The sequence below is a fragment of the Fusarium keratoplasticum genome, chromosome 7, assembly GCF_025433545.1.
Source record: "Fusarium keratoplasticum isolate Fu6.1 chromosome 7, whole genome shotgun sequence".
NCBI classification, from domain to species: domain Eukaryota; kingdom Fungi; phylum Ascomycota; class Sordariomycetes; order Hypocreales; family Nectriaceae; genus Fusarium; species Fusarium keratoplasticum.
In genome coordinates, this window is record NC_070535.1 from 451,451 (window position 1) to 465,248 (window position 13,798).

Genomic DNA, 13,798 nt, shown 5'->3' on the forward strand with positions numbered 1-13,798 from the left:
TTTTCTTTTGAATGAAAATGCCATGATCATCAACAATAATATCGTCGCTGGTGAAGCCAACCAGGGCTGTTAGTTGGTGCGGAGGAGCCGGGGAGCTGCCGGGATATATTGCGGGACAGTCTCCGCACTGAGCGGTCCGACCTCCGACGGCATCGGGACGGAGGTCACAGCGCTAGAACTATGCCGTATTTGGTCCAGAATGGTTTGAGACAGAGGAGTCACTGTTCGAGCTGCCTCTCCCGTGCTTTCCCCATGACTCCCACAATTGCTTGCAGAGTTACTGGCAATCTTGTCAAGATCTGGGTTCTGGAGCTTGGATAACGCGGGGCAACACAGCCCCGGAATTTCCGTCACTGTCATGGAGCACATGTCCGAAGACGACCAATCATCTCCACAGAACTAGACTTCAAGGCAGGGGCAGACCCTCGCCTGTTAGCGAGCGAACTACCGACGCCACGAGGTGACCCAAAATCGAGTTGAATCAGGCTTGGTTGAGGCGCGGCACGTGGGTGGTGCGAACAAGCGTCCCCTTACAACGGTTAACCGAGTCATTGGCGGCGGGGCTACAGTAGAACCTATGGTCGCAGAAGATGGTGATGGACAGATGTGATATAGAATGAGTAATGAGTTGAATCAAACACGCCAGTAGCTCCAATTCCCCGTCAGTGTGAACACGGCAGCTGAGAGTCTCGGTCGACCACCGAGCTGTTCGACCCTCGCCTTGAGCTGTTCCCAGTCGGACCGGAGACCACAAACACATCCAAGGGCAGCTCGTGAGCCCATCTTACCCAAAAAAAGCAAAGATGAACCATACCATCCCCGCATGCCCCCGGATTTCCACCCCCGCAAGCTACCCTCTTGCGTCGTAGCTTCGACCCGGGGGATCAACTCAACTCGCTCCTCAGGCCGCAAACCAAGGTGCCTTTGCGTTTCCCTTTCCCTTGTCACTTTGCCCCCAGGACGAAGGGAGGGTTACCCCGCTCTCGGCCATGGGTCAACTCCTGGGTCCGGTCTCTCACCAAACTCGTGCTTCCCGAGCAATGACGACGCTTCCCCATGAATCGCAACAAGCCCACAAATCGTTACTTTGACGTTATCTCGACCTCCTTCTCCCGGACCGTCAAACCACCCCATGACTGCGCGTCCTATCTAGAGCCATGTCCACCACAACAACTTCTTCTGCCGCCTGGCAAGAGTCGAGCAGGCCCCAGGCGCCGCCTTCTTCGGGGTCCGGAGGCATCCGGCGCATTCGACAGGCGTGCACCAGCTGTCGGTATGAGCTCCGCGTTCCTTTCCGATGCGCCGTGATTCAATCGCCAGGATGCGCATTTGCGACTTGACCTGTCAACAATGGACGCCAATGCTAACATTGACTATAGACAGCGAAAGACGAAATGCTCTGGAGATCGCCCACGATGCATGAACTGTCGGCGCGTCAATCGGTCGTGCCATTACGAGTCCTACTCTGCGACCATGGCCGCCATGGCTGCCAATCCGCTTGCTGCTTTCCCTCCTGGCTTTGGCGACGTATGACCCCCGATCGAGATGATAGCAATTGCGGGCTGCCGTAGATACAATGGCTAACTTGCGATGTCATAGCCGGATCTACTGAGGAGACTCAGCACAATTGAAGCTCAGCTGGCTCGATTGAGTGAACAAGGAGCCCAAGAGGCAAGGTAAGTGGGCGCAATGTTATGAAGCCATCGCGCAATCTTGGGCGACGTCCACGTACGCTTACACCTCGTGAAGCGCCAGTCGCAAGTACTCGGATCAATCCTTGGAAGATGCTGCTTCCCCATCTCGACCATCGATGCCTTCGCAAGAATATGGCTTCGAAAGCCAGCAACGATTATCATTTTCCATGCCCTCGCCATTGACTCAGTCTGATTCGAACACACAGTAAGGCCTCACAAGCACTTCACGCGACCTACCCCACCTTTCCCGGCTAACTATTATCCAGACCCTTCAGCACGATGCCACCCGATGAAATAGTGCAGCATCTGGTCGACACGTACTTCATCCACGCCCATAACCAGCCGTATGCGTATTTCCAAGAAGAACATTTCCGACAGTTGCTCGGGCTCATGATCTTACCGAGATGCTTGATCTTTGCGGTTCTGGCATCTTCGGTGAGATTCTCAAACCACGACTACTTCCAAGGACGAACACACGAGGCAATGGAGAGCTATGCGCGACAAGCCTGGCTGAGTGTTCTGAATGAGCATTTGACGGTGGAAAACTGCCCAAATCTTCATGTCGCGCAAACAACCAACCTCCTGGCTATTGTGGACTTTACAGCTGGCCGAACAAGCTCAGGATGGCTTAAGATCGGTCTCGCAGTCAGGATTGCCCAGGATCTACAGCTCATGAAAGAACCCAGTCCAATGCTCCCAATTGTCGAACAAGAAGAACGGAGACGAGTTTTCTGGTCGGTATATCTTCTTGACAAGTTGGTATCCTGCGGCAAAGCCAGACCTCCAGCCATCGCCGACGAAGACTGCCATGTCCAACTACCTTGCGAGGAAGAGGTTTTCCGAACCGGCACCTGGAAGCAAACTGCTACTCTCCACCAACTGTTGAACTGGAACACAGATCTTGGCGAGATTCGCGGCCATTTCACTCTTGCTATCCTCGTGGCTTCCGCTCTGGGCCGCTGTGCGCGTTACGTGCTTCATGAGCGAGAGACAGACGATGTGTTGCCATGGGACTCGCGTTCCGAGTTTGCAGCAATCAATTCCTTTCTCCTCCTGACTGAGCAACACCTACATGTGGAGGACCTCTCAGTCAACGACATAATCGCCAACAACACATTACCCGATGGCTCACTAGATCATCAAACAGTCGGCCACGCCATCTTTGCACGCGTCGTCTTCCACCTATGTCATTGCCTGCTCAATCACCCGTTCCTCCTGGCTCTTCGACTGCAAAAGCTCAAGTCAAAGGCCCCCTCGAGTTTCTTGTCTCGAAGTTTCCAAACGTGCAGTGAGCACGCCTGCAAGATACCGGCTCTGCTGGATCAGGCGCAGAAAGCCGGGTGTCATGTTGAGGCGTCGTTCTACGCCTATTCAACATGCCTTGCAGGCAGTGTGCTCTCGCTGTTTATTCATGGCGCCTCGAGCAAATCACAAGGGCCTCATGAGCTTCTTGAACCTGGACAGCAATGTCTTAGCATTCTGAAAGACATGGGTGCATTCTGGGATCATGCTTCAAAGATGGTAAGCAAAACAAAATATTGAATGGTGGTTTCAAGCACTAAAGCAGCTAACTTGTAAACAGCACACGCAACTCGTCAACTTTGACGCACATGCCCAAGCCTTCCAAAGATTGATTGATCCACATGCCTCTTTTGAGATCGAACCAGAATTGGAGGCACTTCTATGGTCCATGGTAGACTACGGCGCCATGTGTGGGAGCTCCAGGTCCACTAGTCCAGAGGGTCAACTGCCTGTAAACTTACAGTCACCGTCGTTTCTCAACTTTGACGTAGATTTCACAGCGAGTAGCTCTTTTGACATGGCTGGCACTGAATCACTGTCGGGTGTACAGTTCACCGCATGAAGTGTTTATGGTAAATGGGGACAGCGCATGAGGCTATGGAAGGTTACTAGAGTGTATTGTGAGCATCTGGGTTAGTTTTTTTGTCATGGCTAGTTTCTTACTGAAAGGCAACAAGGGCGGCATGGGATTGAGATAATTCATTCAATTTTGGACAAGTATTTGTGGCTTCTATCAAGTTTTTCACTGCTATAACCACATTTTTCAATTTCTGCCGGGCCTTAGTCCGGTGAAAATTTCCCCCCTGGGTAGCAGAACGGCTCTTTGGACGAAGATACCCCATATAGCATCCCGCTCATCGTATATCAGACCGATTCACCTTGTCTGCATCATCTAATAGAAGAAACTCGCCAGCCCCCTTTATGCCTCGCCATCGCCACCATAGGACGGCTTAGAACTCTTGCTCTTGACCACGTTTGTCAAATCGCCCACAGGAATCTGGATCGGAAAGTCGACAACAGCGAGCAAGATGGCGAGGAGGATATACCAGCCTGACAGGCAAGTGACAAATAGTAATGCCCCAGCAGCCTACGAAGCACAACCATTAGCAAGAGTACATGACACTGTAAAATAGGACCAAAGTACCTGGCAAAGCTTCTGGGCGAGGGGTGTATTGGCCGTATAATCTTCAGCCCAAACCCAAAATGCCCCGACGAGCAGGAACAGAGCTGGGACCAGCGTCAGGAAGATGATGACGAAGGCGACGTTGGTTCGTAGGGAACAGATGAGGTATATGATGGATAGGATAGCCATTGCCAACAAGAAGAAGCCTGATGAATCGTGATTAGCGCGTGCAGTGTATGGACGAGACTCTTTCATACCTAGGCTGGCATTGAACCCTTCAGTAGTCATGCCTTCGGCCGCAGACTTGGCATCTGGTGGCGCATATGAAGAGAATGCAGCAAAAGATGGGTTAAGGGTGCCCCCAAAAGTCAGATAAAAACCGCCAAAGCTGCTGAAGACGGTGGCAGGGTAAGTGTTGCCCAGAATCCATTCCAAGATGCCGCTGATCAGCATGAGGACGCCTCCTAAGAAGAAGTAGGCCGGACTAAGAAACGTGTTAGAGTGATTATGCGAGGCAGCGCAAGAGAAACATACATGTTGGACGAGGCAAACTTGCTGGCTCCGCGCCAACCCATCAGTGCAGCCGTCAAAGGCATCAAAGCCAGCAGAAACCCTGCAAGTGCCCTATCTTCTCATTAGATCACGATCTTCTTGAGTGGAGGTAATGGGCAGGCGAACATGGGAGTTGGGTTGCCAAATGTCTTCCTAAGATCTCCCTTGACGGCATTCGGCGGGGAAAGGTAGAGCTTCTCAAACATCTCTGGGCTCATGGAGATGCTGGCGGCAGAGCGCACATTCTCAAGGTTCTCAACGCGACCCATATCGACGTCACTGCTTCCGCTCTGAGACTTGGGGGTTGTCATAATAAGGAGATACTCGTAAAGAAGAGAAGACGGAATTGGGTTGCTGAGATCACTGCGGCGAGAACAGCTGGACAGAAACGACTTATAGTCGGTACTGGGCTTGGATCGACTGACTCGGTACTGCGACTTATCATCTGCCGAGTCAGGTAGGGTTTCAGGAGCAGGCATGCACGCTGCTCTACCCCAGAATCCCCCACCTTGTTCGGACCGTTGCAGCTACCATGACTCTAGCATATGCACCCCGGATGCCACGCCGGGGCACGGGGCGGTATAGGATCCGACAGTGATCCGTGAAGCTGATGCGGCGACCTAGATAGGGGTTGTAAGAACGGGAGTGGTTCGCCGCTCAGCCGGAGGTGCAGCAAATGTGTGAATGATAGCCATGTATTTTCGATTGTCTCGATACCAGAAACACACTCTCAACTCTTCTCAGGATACCATTGAAGCCTCTCGGACCGCTTTGCATACCTATCAAGCTGATCTGCATATCGTCCGACTGCCGAAATCTTGACAATCCCCTATTCCTGGGGTAAGAACGCGGAGAGCGGCCCACGGCGCCCGGAACTAGCAGTCGACGCTATCCCCCAAGCGAGAAACTCTCGGCTGTCCCATGCATGGCTCGGAAGGCCGCCAATCCAATCAAGTGCCGGCGGCGAGCGGACCGAGCGACACGATCCTTTCTCGATTTGGGAGCGCCTCGTTACATGCGACATGAGGAGTTGGTCTAATTGCAGAGTTGCTTTGCAACGTGGGAGGAAGTGTTGCTTGGTGTTGGTAAATGAGGGTGTGATTTGGGGCAACAGTCTGACTCGAGAGATGTGCAAGCCAGTCAGGGAGAGGCTGAACGGGATGCTACTTGTTTTGTTCCGAGATTGACCGTCAGCTTCTAAAGCTGTTGTCGAATTTTGCATATGCCTTGCACGCATTGAACCTTGAAATAGAAATGAATTATTGCTTTATATGAGAGTATTTACTCATTGTTCATCTTTTATGTGGATTGTGATAGCAAGCAGTGAAGTGAACGTGCTCGAGAATTGTCCGAGATAATTCTTGATCCCTGGTGTTGTTCTTGTGATCTTGAGTTTATCTACCCTGGAATCACATATAATATCAACAGCAATAGCATATAATTACAACAAACTGCGTTATGGGAGCATATATCTAGATTAATATATAGCAGCATTTAAATCCGGTTTCATAAAACACCAAAATTACCCTACACACGATATTGCGCAACACCGTGGTGAAAGGTTTATGTGAGCACGGTCGATGGAGATGCTTCTTAGGGTTCAAATGGTGGGAACTGAGAGAATCTCACATCCAGTGTGAATCATGATCATCTTATCAGTGCCCAAATAATCAGGCGAAGTAACTAGCGAAGAGTATGGAGAGAATCAGCATTGACCATCGCTAGAGAGTTTCAAGTACAATTTAAGGCAAGATAGCCTATCTCAGCATCTCATGTCTGGTGCCATCGATCTTTTCTATTTTCCTAACAAGACTACCATATGCACATTCTCACTCCTCAACTTGCCTTCAACCTCGCACCTAATAACGCCAACGGTCCAGTTTCAAACCATCTATGCTGATCCAGAGCTACTACCAAATCAAGACTGGCTTGATCGTGGATCCGTCCTCCATATCCCTAATTGCCTTTTGATAATCTTGTACCTGCGGGAATGCTGGTCAGAGAGGTGCTGTAGCAGGACGGGGACGAGCTTACAGGATAGAACTTGATCAGTTCGTCGACGGGGAACTCCCCATTCTGGTACCATCGAATCATCTTTGGAATGTACTAGCCAAAGTTAGCAGATTTCTGTTGGGCAAGGCATCAATTACTGACATCTTCAGGGTACACACCACCCTCCATACTACCCATAATTTGCTTGCCCGTCTGAGAGGTTGTCAGTTATCTCCATCTCTCAAGAATGACTTGATACTCACCACCATGTAAGGAACAACCGCAATTTCCAGTCCAGCATCCATTGGAGCGACACCAAGAAGAATCATCTTGCCTTGGTTCGCAGTGAATTCCAAGCCCTGCTGAATCAACGGAAGCACGCCCGTCGCATCAACCGTGATGGTGCTTCCCGAGCCCTCGGTGACCTTGCGGACTTCGTCTACGAGGTTGGAGATGGTCGAGGTGTCGATTCCGTGTGTTGCGCCAAGTTTCTTGGCCATTTCTATTCTCGCGGGGACTCGGTCGATTCCGATGATGGTTCGGCAGCCTTTGAGCTTTGCGGCCTGTATTGCAGGTTTAGTAAATCTGACACACTGCTTGGAAGTGGATTACTTACCATGATTGCTGCCAGTCCTACGCCTCCAAGGCCAATGATGGCGACCTTGTCGCTTGGCTTGGCGGCAGCCAACTCAGTCACTGTGCCTGCACCAGTCTTAACACGAGGTTAGTGGATGATGCCATATTCAACAATGAAAAGAATTGCCTACCTGGATACCACATCCAAGAGGCGCCAGAAGCTTCAAGTCATTTTTGTTTCGAACCAACTGACTGACGTTGACAAGCGACGTCTCCTGAACTCGACTAAGCTTGGAAAAGCTCGACTGGCCAAAGAACGACCCTCCAACGTCTGGCCCCGTGCCGGTTGGAAACTGGAATGCCTTTTTGGTGCCGGCAAAGTTCAGGGCTGAAAATTCATGGCAGTAGCCGGGAGCCCCAAACTTGCAGTTGTGGCACTGGGTGCAAAAAGCGAAGGACAGGAGGACGGCATCGCCTGGTTTGACTTTTGTGATCTTGGAACCGACGGCTCGAACGAATCCAGCGCCTGATTTGTGAGTGAATGATGTGTTTATGGGTTTGTGTTGCGTACCTTCGTGGCCTAGAACGCGGGGGTATGGGGGAACAGGGAAGCCAGGTGTTCCATCTGGAGCTGTTCCACATCCAAGATCTGTATGACAGACTCCGGAAGCAACCATTTCCACAATGGCTTCGTACTCTCCAGGCTCACTCACTTGAACATCCTCGAGAATCCATCGTCTCTTTCCATCCTCTGGGGCGTGGGAGACGATGGCCTGGGTGGTCTGGACATTGGCCTTCATGATGAAACGATATGGGGTTTTGACGCAACAAATGTGGAGGAAAACTATGACGTGAAAGGATGGATAGCAGATGCAGAAAAATGTACTGCATGCCAGAGATAAGGACTGAAGTGCATGATAAGTCAATTGCGAGCAGGGCTAGTGACGGTCCGCCTGCCGTCAAGTCGGGCGTCTCCGTATCCCCCCGCCCATTCTAACTTTCCGACCTCCCCGTCCTTGGCTCTTAGACCCCGTTTCCGGGGTTCGCACCATCTTCCCCAGATGCTAAGCTACTGTATCACTATCCCCATGGGGAGATGCTTCCCTCCGCTTCTCCGGTTTCCCCGCACGCATGTTGCCCCGCGATTCAGTCGATATGCTGATCTCTCAGGATCCGGCATTTGCTGTCTGGGGCGGTTCAGTTTCGGAGACCGGACCGCCCCTCAGATGATGATGGAGGAAACAATTGATAAAAGACGCGACTCGTGGCCAAAGATGATGATTCGAAACTCAACAAGCTTGTCTTTTCATTCAACACTCTCTAGGAAAAGCGAAAAGGAAAAGCACAATGTCAACAATTACGGTAATTAACTTCCCACTTCAATTCGACAGCATCTTGCTAACTTTGTCGTCGTAGCTCTCCAAGATCATCCCCGCCACCAATGGCGTTCATGATGATCATGCGTCAGAGCTGCCCTCTCATCCAGCAAAGATCAAGGATCACAAGATGAATGGGAATCGGCACATCACTCTGCAGAGTGAGAGCCAGCCTGAGAAGGCCTTCCGTCAGGATGAGCCTGTTGGCGACTTTGGCTGGGGACCTTGGACAATCCAAGGTAAGAGCTCATAAAAGCTAAGCGAGAAGCAATGTCTAATGATGAGATAGATGTCCTGATTCCTGCCAATGCTGGTCGAGGATTGGTCAAGAAGTACCACCAGCGACGAACTCTGTACCAGTATGGAGCTTTGTCGCTCACTGGACTTTGGGCCTTCAAGAACCTCGGCAACACGGCCTATCGTGCTGCAGCTCTCGGCTTTCTCTTCCCTGGAGCCGGTTTTACTGCTGTCGCTACCTTCACTTCGGCGGCTGCATTCCTGCTCACTGTGGCCCTGATTCCCGTCACCATCTTCATCTGGTTCGCCATGGGCGGTATCTTCTTCCCCATCGCCTTGTGGGTTGGCTCCAGCATCGCTGCCGGCTACATGGCCACCGACACTCTTTTCGAACCTTCTGCTCTCCTCTGGGCCGCCTTCTGCTACACCGGTATCTTCTGGCTCATGAGCAACGCCCGTTCCCTCAATGCCGCTGGCTACTCTAAGGCTCAGGAGCGAAACAAGTACCTTGTCCAAGCTGTCCACGAACAGATGGAGAATGCCACTCCCGCTCCCGCACCCGGCTCACGAGAGCTGTCCCTCGAAACTCTTCGACACGTCCAGCACATGCTTGAGCGCGGACTTAGCCCCCGTGACGACTTTAGCTTTCACGATGTCATTGATCAGTTCCAGACTGGTGCCGTTCGATATCAGCTGTATGGTGTCGTTGATGTTCTGAGCCTGTACCAGTGCCACTATGCCCCCGGTTTCCACGGTTATTTGTCCAAGGCTTCGCAAAACTGCATTGAGAAGAGCTTGCAGAAGCGCATCATGTCGTGAGTACAACGACCCTTTTCTCCTGTTAATATGCTCACCGTTTTAGTTACTGGAAGTGGGAGTCCATCTTCGGCAGGTTCACCCTTAGCGACTGGGACCCCATCAAGAAGGACAACATTGTGAGTAGACCCTATTTTATGCTTCAGTCCAAATACTAACCACATCTAGATGGTTACCGGATACTTGAGCTCTGCTATCGGTCTGTATGAGCAGGCTTCCGGAGATCGCCAGTACCACCAGAAGAACGCCCTCGAGTTTGTTATCGATGATGGAAAGCACTACAAGACCAACTATGAGGGTCTGGCCGACGCTCTTCACGAGAACATGGACAACAACCCTTACTGCCTGTACCCCTGCGAGCCTAACTGGACTTATTCCCTGTGCAAGTAAGTTGACCATTTTCCGTGAGGAAATGCCTGAGTAGTGACTAACCTGTATGAAGCCTCACTGGAATGGCTGGCCTTGTCATCTCTGACCGTATTCTTGGCCGTGATCTCGGTGCTAGACTCAGGAACCGATTTGAGCGATCTCTCGAGGAGGAGTTCACCGAGTGCGACGGCCGAATCCTTCCCATCCGCAGCGAATTCACTGGTCTTACTGTCAGTCAAATCCTCCTTCCATGCTCACTACAAAGCTAACTCGTCTCAAGCTCCCTGGTCTCTGCGGAACTCTCACCGACTGCATCAACGCTATGCTCCTGACTGCCTATCTTCCTCACCTCGCTCACCGCAACTGGGCCATGATCCGCAAGGAGTTCATCAAGTACGACGAGAAGGATCAGCTTGTTGTCCGTGACCTCAAGGGCGCTGACAAGATGGACCCCGGCAACTACCGTGCTGGCGAGGGACCCCTCCGTGCTTTCATCGCTGCTACCGCTGCCGAGTTTGGTGACGAAAAGGTCCGCGAGGAGGCTCTTGATCAACTCGACAACGTCTACTTCCCTGTTGAAGCCACCAAGACTGGATCCCTGCGAAACAAGGGTCTCTCTGCTACTAGCCAGGTCATTGCCCTCATGGCTCGTCTCGTCAAGCAGCGTGATCTTGCCAACGCTACTCTCCACGGTCCTTCTGACGAGGCCCTGAGCGGTCCTCTTCTCGAGGATGCTCCCTTCCCTGAGGTCCTCGTCGCCAAGGCTTACAGCAAGGACGGCAAGAAGCTCGACCTTGTTCTCTACAACGGCAAGGAGCCCGGTTCTTTCAAGCTTGGTTTCGAGCGACTGATCCCTGGCAAGCAGTACTCGCTCAGCACTGGAGGATCTGTCACTGCCAATTCGGCTGGTAAGGCTTGGGCCGAGGTCAAAATTAACGGTCGCACTCAGATCATTCTCCAGCCTGCTGCTTAGATGCGCTCATGGCTATGGTGATAAGGGCGGAATGGATTGGAAAGATAGTGTTGAAGAGTCTCTACAGAAAGCTTTCTTTGTGTCATCTTTTTCTTGTGCAAGCACACAGATTTATTCCAGTGGTAGCCACTCATTATTATAGGGCTTGGTTCCTGGGCTTGAATACAAAATGCGTTGAAGAAGCGGCTGCTAAAATATTGAGTAATGACTTTATGCGTGAGTATTGGTTGACCTTGAAGAGACTTGGGTCAAGTGGCTGCTAATTGGCAAATGAGGTTAAGTGATGTTGGAAACTTTCATATCCAGTTCCTCTGCAAAAGTCTATGGTAACTTATTGTATTGATTCAATAACCATGACGACTCTCACGCTCTCTCGCTCTCTTCTAAGTGTTCTCGCCACCGCCGCCGTAGTCCTCGAGGCTCCAAGAGGGGCCCGGCCTGCCTTCTGAAAGTCCATTCTAGGTTAAAAAATGTGAGGGTGGAAAATATCTCCTGTGCGATATTTCGGGAACCATTACGGGGGCAGCTGACCGCAGAGAAATGATTTAACTCATTGCGGGAGGGTTTGCATTTTTTAATATATACAGAAGGAAAGAAGAGAAATAAAATAATGTGTGAGGTCTATCTGATCTCATCATTAAGCACACGGGGCTTCTTGGCTGCTGATTACAATAGTAAAGGTCTTGGTTGACCACTTCGCATCTCGGTCATTTCTCATTGCCCCCAGGCCTGAGAATACGAAATCGTGAAACTCGTTGAATCCATCAGATCCACGAGTCATTCCACTGTCGCCAATTTCAGGGAGACTGAGAATGGGAAATCGAGTTGGTTTGCTCGTGACAATGAGCTTCAACACTTCTTCAGTGCGAGGCAGATGCTGCTCGGGAATTTCCATCTCCAAGCAAAGGGGGAATTTAGACCCTGGGGCGATTTCAAACCCGTCAGGGTCCTCACCTTCGTCCCGGATAATATCTTTGACGCTCCAAGAAGAACACATGTTGAAAATGTGCACAAAGAGGGGCTCAGGTCCCAAATTTTCGAAATCAAGCCTCCAAGTCTGGCCATCTGTAATATGGTACCGGCCATCGTCCCCGGACTCATCGGCGCAAGTCATGGAAAATAGTCTCTCAAACTCGGCTTCTGGAGATAGGTTCTTGAATCCCTGAAGAAATTTGAACTTGGCCAGATGTTCCAAGGTTTGCGCCAGAGAATCCATCGAGTGTTCTGCGCTCCTCTCGGTGCACGGCACGTTGGGTATCGGCGCAGCTGCGCCATCCAGCACCCGGAATGCATTTTCAGCGTCTAGCTCAACATTGAAAGTTGGCAAATCTAGAGGCTTCTCTGTAACAGAGATTTCGAGGACTGGATTGTTCGACAGGCTTTGTCGTAGCTGCTCTCGGTCAGCCTGGGGTAAGGAATCCGTTATGTGCACCGTAATCCTTTGACGCGAGGAGAAGCTGACAGGCCTGGCCTTCCAAGAACGCAACTCTGAATCGTCTTCTTTGGAAGATCCAATGAGTTTGATGACTGAAGTGAGACTTCGTGTCGTCTCAACGACAAACTCGTCGGGCTGCTCCTTTGATCGAGATTGCACATCCTCCGATGTCCACCATGCCGCCACTTCATACTTGTCGCCAACACAAACCCCATGAGCCTGACCAACATTGAGAATGTACTCTTTCGTGTTGTCATCAAAGAAGACAGAAGTAAAGACGGCGTCGGGCCCAGATAGTAGACTCTCGAAGAAGCAAATATTGCTGCTACCATAACGACGAGGAACATGGTTAAGACCGAGAGATCGAAACTGATTCTGGAGGTTCTCATGCAACGTAGCGAGGGTGACTTGAAAGCCTTCGCTTTTCAGGAGCTGCAAGGAGCGGAGAAGCAAATGACTGAGAGCGCCTCTTCGCTCACTTCCCACCTCGATTTCTATTGTTTGTTCGTTTTGGCTACAGGCAGTAATGATGGTGTAACCTCGAGCATCAAGCAGACGGTCAACTTTCAATCTTGCGCTTCGCAATTTTTTCGATGTCTCTTGGGGAGAAAGAGCGTCGAATTTGGGTTCTTCGTCCTCCTCCATGCCCAGTTCACCCTCGAGGAAGCGGACTTCTCCCAAGACAAAGTGGCCGGTTCGCTTAACGCCCGCAGAGAAACAGCAATCCAGCATCACAGTGACTTTCATGCCTTGATCGACCATCTTATCGATGTCTTCCTTGAGCATGCTGGTCGTATAGTCGATGCTGAGACGTGAGTCTGGCCGATAAAGACCAAGACACAATTCCCTCCCGCCGTTCTTCTTTCCATGACCCGAAAAGTGGATGTACACATTTTTGATCGTTTTGAGAGTGCCTGCATCTATAACTTCTCTCAGGATAGCCGAGACATCTTCTATCGTTGCTTGATCTTGGGGGTCCTCGGTGGGCATGTCTTGGCACTGTCCAGCTGGTCTCTTGGAGGCTGTGAGCTTTGAGACCTTGACATGGGGCCACTGAGAAAAGAATTCCCCCATGGCCTCAACATCGTTAACGGCGCCCTGGAGTGTGTTGTCTTGGGTATTGGCGTAGAAATTGACGCCAATGAGCACAGCCCAATGGGTCGCGTCTGTTTGCGGCTGTGTTGGTGGCATGATGCTGAGCTTGAAATTAAGGCGAAACACTAGAAGAATATGGTGACAAGAAACACTGCAGAAAAAGAAATTGACAAAGCCAGCAAACAGCAAGTCGAGTCTGGGCCGGGCTGACTAGTATCGACCACCTGGTATGAAATGTCTCAGCACTCTTTCATGATT

General features: G+C 51.1%; 5 protein-coding genes across 5 annotated transcripts; 2 read left to right on the plus strand and 3 right to left on the minus strand.

Moving 5' to 3' along the window:
- Positions 1–1,473: 1,473 nt before the first annotated feature.
- Positions 1,474–3,558, plus strand: NCS57_00928000 (Zn(2)-C6 fungal-type domain-containing protein; the record flags this gene model as incomplete). The annotated part of the gene is made up of 5 exons (XM_053059058.1): positions 1,474–1,527; positions 1,600–1,676; positions 1,750–1,899; positions 1,961–3,215; positions 3,277–3,558. 5 exons carry the CDS (start codon positions 1,474–1,476, stop codon positions 3,556–3,558), a joined length of 1,818 nt encoding a protein of 605 aa, XP_052911129.1.
- Positions 3,559–3,915: 357 nt separating this feature from the next.
- On the minus strand, positions 3,916–5,150 carry NCS57_00928100 (uncharacterized protein; the record flags this gene model as incomplete). The annotated part of the gene is made up of 5 exons (XM_053059059.1): positions 3,916–4,083; positions 4,141–4,325; positions 4,377–4,603; positions 4,654–4,743; positions 4,798–5,150. 5 exons carry the CDS (start codon positions 5,148–5,150, stop codon positions 3,916–3,918), a joined length of 1,023 nt encoding a protein of 340 aa, XP_052911130.1.
- A 1,431-nt stretch (positions 5,151–6,581) lies between these two features.
- Positions 6,582–8,039, minus strand: NCS57_00928200 (PKS-ER domain-containing protein; the record flags this gene model as incomplete). The annotated part of the gene is made up of 7 exons (XM_053059060.1): positions 6,582–6,653; positions 6,706–6,777; positions 6,826–6,876; positions 6,927–7,226; positions 7,280–7,375; positions 7,431–7,765; positions 7,811–8,039. The coding sequence occupies 7 exons, from the start codon at positions 8,037–8,039 to the stop codon at positions 6,582–6,584; spliced, it is 1,155 nt and encodes a 384-aa protein (XP_052911131.1).
- Positions 8,040–8,586: 547 nt separating this feature from the next.
- NCS57_00928300 (Ldi domain-containing protein) lies at positions 8,587–11,010 on the plus strand (the record flags this gene model as incomplete). The annotated part of the gene is made up of 7 exons (XM_053059061.1): positions 8,587–8,601; positions 8,656–8,854; positions 8,905–9,667; positions 9,715–9,787; positions 9,837–10,054; positions 10,111–10,267; positions 10,318–11,010. The coding sequence occupies 7 exons, from the start codon at positions 8,587–8,589 to the stop codon at positions 11,008–11,010; spliced, it is 2,118 nt and encodes a 705-aa protein (XP_052911132.1).
- Positions 11,011–11,647: 637 nt separating this feature from the next.
- NCS57_00928400 (uncharacterized protein) lies at positions 11,648–13,636 on the minus strand (the record flags this gene model as incomplete). The annotated part of the gene is made up of 1 exon (XM_053059062.1): positions 11,648–13,636. The coding sequence occupies one exon, from the start codon at positions 13,634–13,636 to the stop codon at positions 11,648–11,650; it is 1,989 nt and encodes a 662-aa protein (XP_052911133.1).
- Positions 13,637–13,798: the final 162 nt, after the last annotated feature.